At 39.2% G+C, this 11,787-nt stretch overlaps 1 protein-coding gene across 1 annotated transcript; it reads left to right on the top strand.

Moving 5' to 3' along the window:
* The first annotated feature begins 316 nt into the window (after positions 1-316).
* On the top strand, positions 317-1,300 carry Ccdc54 (coiled-coil domain containing 54). The gene has a single exon (XM_076869040.2). It carries the CDS (start codon positions 317-319, stop codon positions 1,298-1,300), a length of 984 nt encoding a protein of 327 aa, XP_076725155.2.
* The last annotated feature ends 10,487 nt before the right edge of the window (positions 1,301-11,787 follow it).

The following is an 11,787-nucleotide window of genomic DNA, read 5'->3' as shown; positions in this document are numbered from 1 at the left end:
TTGAGAACCACTGTAATATGCTTAAATAAATTCTAAGCCAGCAGACATTGTGACATCAGCATCAGGCCAATTATTACCCCTGGAAGGATTCCATGCAGCTGACCATTAATTCACAGAATTCTCCAGTTGGGCCACCTACCAAAGAAGCTAACAACTAAGAGTACCCGTTGTTGCCTTGGCTGTTCTCAATAGAGCTTTCTATGCAGCTACCAGGAAAGAAATCCAGCAAATAGCAAAAGAAGGTCATTTCATTCTGACACTACATCTTCCTTCGATCACATTTCCCAATACCTTGCATCTTATTTCGCAATGAAAGATGTACAGATTTCATACCCAAAGGGCAAAAGCGGCTGCTGGACATATGTGGACTTCAAATCTCTGCAAGATCAGAAAATCTCTTAAAAATGTTTACCAAAAACGTAAGATCCAGCGCCCAGATTCAACTAGATATCCAACAATGACTTCCTGTGGTGGTGATCAACGTGATGTCAGTTTGGATGAAGAAATGAACCTTACAGTAATGCTTCAAGATATTAAAATTTCCCAAATTGAACTCCTCGGCCAAATGACCGATATTGTCAGTGCGGTATCAAAAATCCAGGAAAAGATTGACCATTATCAGAAGCAGATGGAGGTCCTAGAAACCAGGATGACTGTTAATGAAGACAAACAAGACACAGCCACCAAAGATATCCTCTCTATGAAAAAAGACATTGATGCTTTAAAGAAGAAGGTTTCAGAGCTGGAAAACCAGAGTTCTTGCCCCAGCACACATTGTTTAGAAGTCCTGAAGGGAGAAAGAGGTAAAGAAATCATAGAATTGCTTCATAAATACATACAATCAGAAACTTCAAAGAACACGTTAGCGTCCAAAGATTCTGAAATCTCTCCAGAACCAGAGAAAATGCCCAGTTATCCAGAGCCCACTGGTCATCTTGAGGAAAAACCAGTTTCTCCTCAAATTGAAACTCTGAAGGAAAATAACATAAAAACGGCATCAAGAAGCTTAAAAAAGGCCAGGTCAAATATTTATATTTACCCAGACTTTGGTACATGGATCAAGCTAACTTTTGTTCATGGAGGAAAGTGGAGGTTTTTCCTTAGTGCTACCAAGTTAGAAGAGTTCATCCAGTGGCTTCTTTCTAGGCCAGTCATCTTTCCTGAGGAACCACAGATCATTCCCAAGAGAGACTGTTCACTCACTGGACCAATTACAAGCTTGACCACAATCTGTCTCTCTGTTTTCAACTACATTTACTGCCTTTTTGGTTCCTCAAAAGAGGAAGTAACTCGACTATAGGGTTATTTTCCACTTTGCTTGGTACCAAATAAATGTAACCTGGTTGCTCCAAGCAAACACATATTGTTGTGGTGGCTGTGAATTCCTTTGTAGTTTGCTCCCTGTGGTCCCACAATCTGCAAAGTTTGAGTAAGTGCAGGCGAATCATCCTCTTGGATTGCTATGATCCACTTTCTATCAATGTCTTGCTTTCTCAAAGGCAATCCATAAGGACTTCTCTTGTGTCCATTTTCATAGATTACTACAAGCAGAGAATAAAGGGAGGCAAAAGGAAATGGGAAACCACTTGGGAGCCCCCAAGTCAGTTGTCTATACCCTTTATAGATAAAATTTGTGATACAAGAGACATACTCTAAGGACAAATCTTTTAAAGACATAAAGTAAAAAGGGACCTGTTGTCAAGGCTATTACTTAGCACTGTAAAAATGAAGGAGATCAAAAGGCCAGGTTATTACAAGGAAAATAATATTAATTACAAACAAAAAGGGCTTTCCTTTCAACCTCAGCGTCACCTCTACCAGATAATAGATAAGGAGAAGGCTTCCCTTGCTTCCAGGTAATTCTTATATTTTCACGAAAGAAGACAAATGCTGTCATGTCCTGTATGTTTGTTACAAGAGAAAAAAAGGAAGATCTAAGGAGGGATTTTTTTTTTAACTAAATTAAATCTTGACAGTAAAAGACCATAACTCCTATACAACAAGGCATATTTTTGTATGAACCATATATTCAGAGTAGACTTCATTTTTAGACAAAATAGGAAGTTGCCGTGTACTGTAATTTCTCCAAATATCATACCAAAAAACTAAATCAGTGAATGAAATCTAACAATAGTCAATCCTTGGAGATCCTAAGTTGTTAAACTACAAATGTTCTTTGTAAGTGTACTACTTTCAATTATTATTAGCTAACATTTTGAAAGATGGGCTTTGGAAAGTAGCTAAGAGCCATCCAGTTCCAAAAAAAGAAAGAATCTCACCTGGGTACAGTAAAAACTAGGGCAGACATATGATAAGACACAACTTGGTCTGTTGCCTGAGTCACCGTAATTGTACACCACATTGTTTTCAATTATAAATACATTTTATTTGATCCCTCTTTACAAATATACAGATATAATGCGTACACAATTGCTTTTAAGATATGTCAATTTACAATATACCTAATAAAAGCAAGGGTATACATTAGATGGGTTTGTTCTGAATGAGATAACTGTGCTTACAATGTAACCTATGATTATTCTGGTAATGGCATTAGTAATCTCTATGTATATGTTCATAGATGCCCTAAGGAACAGCTAGATCCCTACTTGAGCACACTGAGTGTGAGTCTCACAGGGGGAGAGTAACCAGGGAATGGAAGTCATGACAGGACAATGGCATCACAAATCCTTCTGGAAGAGAAAACAAAGTGACTCAGCTGATGTTCCTGGGGTCATCTGAGCCTTTGTGTATTAGTACATGTTTTTACCTTTCTCCTTTCACATGGCCCCTTCCCCTGCCACTAAGTTTCAAGAGGGACAAACAGTTTAGGAAGAGAACATAGGCTTGGGGATCACACGAGGTGCATTTTGAACTTCAATTCTAAATCCTACATTTGTAAATTCTATTATTTAATCTCAGCTAGGTGTATTCTCACATCTGTAAAAAGGGAATTATGTTAATTTAGTAAATTTTTTTTCAAGAGGTTGTGGAGGACAAGAGAACAGTAGAAGACATTCCCTGACTTAGATACACAGCACTGAATGGGATAGATAAAACATGTCCCCAAAAACCCTGATGCATGGCAGATGGGTTGGGCAGCTGAGAGCCAGGTAATAAGTACCCCCAGTGTCAGAGAAGAAAGGGGGTTGAGACTTGCCTGTAAGGAGGTAAGGTAAGGAGGAGATGGCGAGGGCAATGCGGCAGGAAGAAGGGACGACAAGAGCACAGGAGTAAGAGCGGATGGGGAGCCTGGGAAATGAAAGCCACCAAGTGTTCTAGACATGCATAGTACTGACCAGCTATTATTTCAAACCTCATATGGATCTCATTTTTCTCTTCAGGAATTTCTACCACGTTCTTTTCTTTAAAAATTTTTTTAGTTGTAGATGGACACAATGTCTTTATTTATTTACTTTTATGTGGTGCTGAGGATTGAACCCAGTGCCTCACATCCACTGAGCTACAACCGTAGCCCCCCACCATGTTCATTTTAACCTGTTTTTTACCCAGAGGGAAAGAAGGTGACTACTTGATTTTCTCATTATCTCAAAACTTTTTTTCTTTTTGTCGGATCTTTCCTTTTAGCTCTTTCTTTTCTTTTTCTTTTTTTTTTAAATACATGACAGCAGAATGCATTACAATTCTTATTACATATATAGAGCACAATTTTTTCATATCTCTGGTTGCATACAAAGTACATTCACACCAATTCGTGTCTTCATACATATACTTTGGATAATAATGTCCATCACATTCCACCATCATTTCTAACCCCATGCCCCCTCCCTTCCCCTCTCATCCCTCTGTCTTATCTAGAGTTCGTCTATTCCTCCCATGCTCCCCCTGCCTACCCCACTATGAATCAACCTCCTTATATCAGAGAAAATATTTGGCATTTGTTTTTTGGGGGGATTGGCTAACTTGACTTAGCATTATCTTCTCTAACTCCATCCATTTACCTGCAAATGCCATGATTTTATTCTCTTTTATTGCTGAGTAATATTCTATTATATATATATATATATATATATATATATATATATATATATATATATATATGCGCCACGTTTCTTTTATCCATTGATCTATTGAAGGGCATCTAGGTTGATTCCGCAGTTTAGCTATTGTGAATTGTGCTTCTCTGTTTGTCCTGTTTATGCATTAAATTCCCTGTGAGGAAAGGGAGGATTTTGCTTTTGAGCCATTTATTATCATTACCCTAACAAGATCTCACATAACTTGTTAAAATTATAACTGAGCTTATAATATGAGCAAATCACTTTTCCCATGCCTTGCTTTCCAATTCACTTACCTCTCACCTCCTGCCCACTTGCTCTTCCAGTGGTTTACAGTATCTTCCTTAGGTATTCTTCTTTATTCCATCTTACCACTTTTCAAATAATTCTCTATTCAACTTTCCAAAAACATCCACCTGATTGCCTAGTCCTTGTTTCCCCTCTTCGCTTGCCAATTTCCTGCCGTCCTTTTTGAATGAGAGGCCCACAGTCCCTGTCCCCGCGCCCATCTTCTTCTCTCCCATTCTCTCCACAGTTGCCAGGATCATGTCTTCATCACAATGCTGTCTTTGGTTCTCTCCCACTCTTGCAGATCCTCCTCAGTTTTCTTAGATGATTCCTCTGCCACTAATCTTCCCTTAAAATATTTGATACTTTGATTTAATGGCTCTCAACTCAAAGGACTTCTAATCCAGCCTCTCCTGGGACCCTCTGAGATTTTGATCTAAATGATCACTCATCTTCTCCACTTGGATGTCTATGAAAAAAGTGTATATAAATATAATTAGACGAATGTCTGTTATGTATAAGTCAAACATGAAAAACATTGTACATTCACCAAAACATCTCAAATCATTGTTGTTGCTTTAAAATAAAGCATATTGATTGGGGAGACAACACTAAGTAGTGTTCAGAATTAGGACTTTCATCTCAGAACAGACTGTAGCATATGTTCACTTACTTGCTCAACATATATAATGTGGGCACTCTCCTAGTGGTTGAGTGTACAATGATGAAGCTCATAACTATGTGAATACAGCAAATTCCTTGAGCCTACTGTTTGTCCGTTTTCTCAACTCTTAAGAATAATTGATGTCCTAAGACTTCTGCATGATTAAATGGAACCATTTGTATAATCTGCCCAGAACAGTTCCTGATTTAGTAGACACTTAACAAACAGTGGTCATTTCCTTGCCTCTCTAACTAAATGAAAGGGTGTTATAGGAGTGTTAATAGGAGGCATAAAGTTGAACAGAACAGAAGCCCTGCCTCAAAGAGCTCCCACTGGGACTGTGCCTTCTTTTATCAACCAGAAAGGATGACGGACAAATAATGAACAAAGTGACAAACTAAATACAAAAGCTCCAAACCTACTCTTGACTCCCTTATCCAAAGATAGTGTGATATTCGAATAAGACAGGGTGTGAATCTTTCCTCTTGGTCTGGGCATTCAACCAATATTCCATCATCGCCAACATTTAATTGCACACTGTATAAATAAGCAACAAAGAAAAGGACTTAGAAGAAGAGTGGCTGAGTTTAAGATAAATAATTTAGTTCTGTTAGGAATACTTGCTTCAATAGACATAGTCACCAAGAGCATTCTGTTTATTTAAAAACAACATTCATCAACATTTATTGAAATCTGACTCTATGCCAGGAACTAGCTGAGCTAGGTGTGAACAAATAGAGATGAAAAGACACCAGTCCTATCCTGAAGGAACATTCTTTTAAATGATGTTCTTTCCAATTGCTGATGTTGGCCTGTTATTTAGATTTGGAACTTAAAAACCCACATACCTCATGTAAAACAGTATTTTCATAGGACATAATTCAAGACCCATGTAGGAAAAAAAAATTGCTATTCCTAAAAGCTAATGTTTGAGGTCACATATATTCAACTTTGTCCATATTTGTCCTATATTGTCCTATATACTCTTCCAAAATGCAAATTGTCCCCAGTGTATCAACAAATTATGCTCTGAAACTTCAAATGTTTATCCTTGGTTTAAAGTTCGTAATGCATATCACAAAGAAATAGCATTAGTGTTGGGTTCTTGCCAAACTGTAAAAGAAGACTGAACAATAGTGCACCTGAGGTAATGGTATTAAGGAAACTACAGAGCCAAATTTCTGTTCTTTCCCATGCCAAAGTCTGTCTGGGAACGAAACTGTAGAGCAGTAGTACTGACACCTGGATCAGGTTTCCAGCTCTCCTTGCTCTGTCTTGTATCTTATGGTGGAGTAAACACTTCACACATTGATGGTTCTAGTAGAAGATACTTTGGAGATCAAGAGACACAGAACAGGAACTAAGTTTGGGGCCAAGGTAGGAAATCTAGAAATGGGAAGCTAAAGTGGGGGAATTTGGGAGTGAGAAAGGAGACAAGGGTTTCATGTGGATGCTGAGAATATCCAGGGAATAAGGACTAAAGTAGGGTCCAAGTCTCTCACCATGATGAAGAATTGAAGGCTAGATACAAGAAAGAGAATTTGTGCAAATGTATGCATGCAATAAATAATGCAAGAAATAGAAGAAATAGGGTAGGAGCAAAAATTGCAGATTTTGCTCCCTAGTTTATCTTTTGGAATACAATCTTGTGTTAGTCATATTTCTACTGCTGTGACAAATGACCTGAGATAATCAGCCTAAAGGAGAAAAGGTTTATGTTGGCTTATGGTTTCAGACATTTCATTGTCACTTGGCCCTAGGACTTTTGGGCCTGTGGCGAGGCAGTACTTCATGGAGGGGAGCACATAGTGGAGCAAAGCTGCTCACCTCATGGCAGCCAGGAAACAAAAAGAGAGAGTAAGGGGCTGGGTCCCAACTTCCCCTTCAGGGAACACTCCAGTGACCCGACTTCCTTTCGCTGGCCCTGCATCCTAAAGTCTCCACCTCCTTCCGGTGACACCATAGGCTGGAGAATGAGCCTGCAACACATGAGTCTTTGGGGGACACTTAAGATGCAAACCATAACAAATCTATTTAGAAAACAATTATGTGTGAGAAACATGAATCTCCAAGCCTTTTCGAGCTGTTGGATATGTGGCAGAAGGTGTTGGTGGAGCAGGGCAATGGTGGGACCCAAGGAAAATGTAGGCAGAGGAGTGTGGCTCTAGTGGGACTTCAAAGCTTCCGCAAGGATTTGGAGCACGAGGAGATGTATCCCAGCAAGAGGCAGAGGTGGGGTAGAAAAAAAGAAAAAGAGACAGTAAAAGAAAACCCCCAGAGGACTGAGAAGCGGCTGGGGTTCTATTGCAGCCTTCCTACAGTAAGGACACCCTACCAGGAAGAGGTGCACACCACACCAGGTGCTTCCTATAGTAAGGACACCCTACCAGGAAGAGGTGCACACCACACCAGGTGCTTCCTATAGTAAGGACACCCCTACCAGGAAGAGGTGCACACCACACCAGGTGCTTCCTATAGTAAGGACACCCCTACCAGGAAGAGGTGCACACCACACCAGGTGCTTCCTACAGTAAGGACACCCTACCAGGAAGAGGTGCACACCACACCAGGTGCTTCCTACAGTAAGGACACCCTACCAGGAAGAGGTGCACACCACACCAGGTGCTTCCTACAGTAAGGACACCCTTACCAGGAAGAGGTGCACACCACACCAGGTGCTTCCTACAGTAAGGACACCCTACCAGGAAGAGGTGCACACCACACCAGGTGCTTCCTACAGTAAGGACACCCTTACCAGGAAGAGGTGCACACCACACCAGGTGCTTCCTACAGTAAGGACACCCTTACCAGGAAGAGGTGCACACCACACCAGGTGCTTCCTACAGTAAGGACACCCTACCAGGAAGAGGTGCACACCACACCAGGTGCTTCCTACAGTAAGGACACCCTTACCAGGAAGAGGTGCACACCACACCAGGTGCTTCCTACAGTAAGGACACCCTTACCAGGAAGAGGTGCACACCACACCAGGTGCTCTGAAAACGTAAAAACAGCAGTGCCTCCTCGGGCAGTTTAATCAAACGTGTGATCATCCTTTATCTACTCTCCACTTAAATTTAGCTCTGAGGAATCTGCCCAATCTTCTAGGAACAGCTCTCAACAGGAGTCTCCCAATTTTTTTTTTCCTTTAGTGAAGGATTCCACCTATTTTTAGATACTTCCCTGCTCCCCCACTCTCTTCTAGGATAGAGAAGGAAATGCATGAAAAATGTGACCAGGTGATAGTTTGATTCTAATGATGTATTCTTTCAATTAATAGTTTCGGAAGGGGTGTTCTCACAGTCCAATATCCTGATGGAAAGTGCGACACATCTTTCAGACATCAGAAACTCAAAATGTGCGGACCACTCTCACTTTTAGTGACCCTCAGTCAACTTCTATTTACCAAACATAAAGATAATAATTGCTTGGTTTGCAGGCTGTAATTGGATCACAGCCATCAGTGACATGGTTATTTGTAGTTGGAGCAATGTTAACGAGATCATGCCTGTGGCAGCCCAATTAGAGGAGCACCATTGGTGACCCAGCTAGCATTTTCAATATGCTATTTCAGAGGTATGATCAGAAGACAAATCAGAGCTGACTTAATGAAGTTTCTGATCAGAGGCTGCTCTGAAGACAATGAGTTATTGAAGGAGACAAAGAGGAACTGATGACTGGTAAATTTATGCAGGCTATCAGAAAACAACAAAAAGCAATGGAATTTACTAGATTCGACCTATTACAAGTGGTAGCAATAGAAATTTTCTCCTTTCTCAGCAGCAGAATCTCAGAGTCATGAAAGGTTAGCTATGAAAAGAAGCTTAAAGATTACTTAGTTCAGTGATGTGCAAATAGGAGGAACTCCAATCCAGATTTTTTAATTTCCTGGCAGACTCTTCAAATTAATCCCTCCCCAATATCATGATATGTCCATGGGTTGGGGGACATGACCTTGTTCCTCCCCATTACAGAATTGTGACAATGAGGAGCAGTATAATGTAGAGACTAAGAACAAGCACCTAAATATTGGATAGGCCTGAATTAATGGGTGTTGTGCTACTCATTGACCTTGCTGAATTTCTTAAATTCTCTGAACCAGTTTTCTTGTCTCCAAACTGTGGACTATAACAAACTATAATGCACAAATATGTGGTAGGGTTAAAATTAGAAACATGCTTAGCTCAGCACCTAATGCATAGTAAGGACTCAGCTACTGTTATATATAATTCTACTACTATTACTACTACTACTACTACTACTACTGAATAGACAAGGTTGAAGCTATATGTCCAGTATGTTGAGGAAGAAAAAATACTGAAGACCAGAAATCTGGTCCAACTTGCTGAGAAGGAACCTAAGATCCAGAGGCAAAAGTGACTTGCCTAAAGTTACCCAGGTTATGACAGTCCAGACCAGATTCCAGTGTTCCAGATAATGGGTCTTGTGCTCTTTAGGTTATGCCAATCCTTTGATCCTGACAGTTAAAGGAATAGTTACATGTAAGGGAAAATGCACTGATCTAGCAGTCAAAGACATGTTTAACTATACCTCTCATCCTCTGAGTAGAATCCCTAATATTTTATAAAATAGCATAGTACATTGATCAAAATTAGGAATCTATCATTACTGCTGCCAAACAAGCCTCCTTCCCCAGATCAGACAGTTATTATTTCATTATCTTTGAAACTCTGGCCTTTCTCAGCCCCAGAATTTGCCAGGTTGGTCTTTCATTATCTGAGCCTTTGATCAGGTGCTAATAATATATTGGTATATATATATATATATATATATATATATATATATATATGTGTGTGTGTGTGTGTGTGTGTGTGTGTGTGTGTGTGTGTGCAGGGATATATGTGTGTATATATATGTATTATATATATATATAATATGTATATATTATATATATATATATATATAAAGTGTGTATGTATGATATACAGATATACTAGAGATCTATAAAATTTTTATTAATTTACTTGTCTACTGCCAGTTATGAAGTTCTTGTTATTGTAGCTATAGATTAAAAAATAGTTAATAGTAATAGCCATTCCACCCCCCACGCACATACTTCTGGTAGAAGTCTCAGATGGTACACTTCTAAAAAGTTGAAGAGCAGTGAATAATGTTTAAGTAGTTTATATGAGCTTTAAAGGACAATGATAATTTACTGCAAAACCTGTCAATCAAGAGAACAACAGAGTTTAACAGGAAATGTATTAACACACTCAGAATGTAAGATCTTGTGAATCACTTTTAGCTTGTCATCCTTCGCACCTTCTTTATAACATATCACTTTTCCTGGGTTTTGATGAGGTTACTATTTCTACTTGTGTGTTTCTGCCAACTTTTTGCCCTTTCCTTTTCCCATCTGTCACCGTGTTTCTCCCCACTGCCTCCTTCCATCTCAGTTTTTTTTCAGCATGGTGTGGTAGCCCATGTGGACTTGCTAGCCAAGGTCATGTGCTATATTCTCCCCACCACCATTCATTTCCCACCCCTGAACCTCAGTGTCTGACCTGCCCTTTTCTTCCTGACTGTGCTTCTGGTCATCCCTGGCTTCCTGCTCCAACTGCCTTTTGTGATGTTTACTGCCTCCTCCATTCGCCAAGTTCTGTTCCCCAGGCCAGCAGCCAGACTGCAACTCCACATCTCTACTCTGATTAACTTTTTAGGGTAGTCCTCCAATAAATTTCTCAAATACTTTGTGTTTGTTTGTTCTCTCTCTCTCTCTCTCTCTCTCTCTCTCTCTCTCTCTCCAATTCCTATTTTTTTCCATAGAATTAATAATATACAGAATAATATTTAATCATAGGTTTTATTTTGTTTAAATGACAACAACTGCATATTCCTTAATCTGAATTTCAAAAGCAAGTGAATAGAACAAGATAAAACTCACTAAGGAAAATAACCTTAGCTATAGTGTTTTCACTTACTTATGTTTTCATAGTCTCTCAATTGAGAACAGAACGGTCTACCTTGAGAAAATATCTGTAAAGGGTCTTAATCTAATTTTATTCTATTTACTTGCTCTAATATTCTGGTCCCTCTGTGGTTCCAGACAAATTAATTTTTTTAAATTTCTAAGGAAAGATAGGATGTTGTGGGTTGTTTTGTAATTTGCTGAAAATGCCTCTTAGAATACGCTTGTTTTGCAGAAACACTGATTGTAACTCTGTTATCTGCAATGATTAAATGTATGAGAGTCAAGAAAAACACTGACAAATAATTATACAAAAATTTTATATTTTTGGAAATTACTGAATCTGAGACAAGGTAGCTCACATAGCTCTCCTTCTCTCTGCTTAGAAAAAAAAATCAGTTTTGAACTTCCACAATTGTGAAATTAATTTCAATGTATTTATAACTTTGAGAATACTATATGACTCAGCAGCCAAAGAAGACTGAAAAAAAAATTATATTCAATTCTTTCTGACTCATCTGAATGAGGAAGAACTAGGTAGTCTCAGATTCATTTCTCTTTCACTTTACTAAAACAGCTCAGAGACAAATGGAATTTTTAATCAGGAGTGAAATTTCCCCTGCCAAGTATTCTGGTTCCTCATTAACTCAAAATGCAGAATATCCTTTAAGGACAAGAAAGACATGTGTGGACATGATGAGGCTCGGCTACTCCTGATCCTCCCCCCAGTGTGCTCTTTTTCAGTCCCTAAGCAGAGAAAGATCCCAGTTTGGCAAATCTCTGAAATTCATCTCCATCCCAAACTCCTCTGTTCTGTGTGTGTCTTTAAAATAGGACCCTTTCCTGGACATACAACTGAAAGGACATGAAGACGACTGTGAAAATTA

The sequence above is a fragment of the Callospermophilus lateralis genome, chromosome 10 (assembly GCF_048772815.1).
Source record: "Callospermophilus lateralis isolate mCalLat2 chromosome 10, mCalLat2.hap1, whole genome shotgun sequence".
In the NCBI taxonomy this organism is placed as follows: Eukaryota; Metazoa; Chordata; class Mammalia; order Rodentia; family Sciuridae; genus Callospermophilus; species Callospermophilus lateralis.
This window is presented reverse-complemented; position numbering and strand designations above follow the sequence as displayed.

Coding starts and splice junctions, on each gene's coding strand:
- Ccdc54 (XM_076869040.2), top strand. CDS start 317: ATGTACAGATTTCATACCCAAAGGGCAAAAGCGGCTGCTGGACATATG.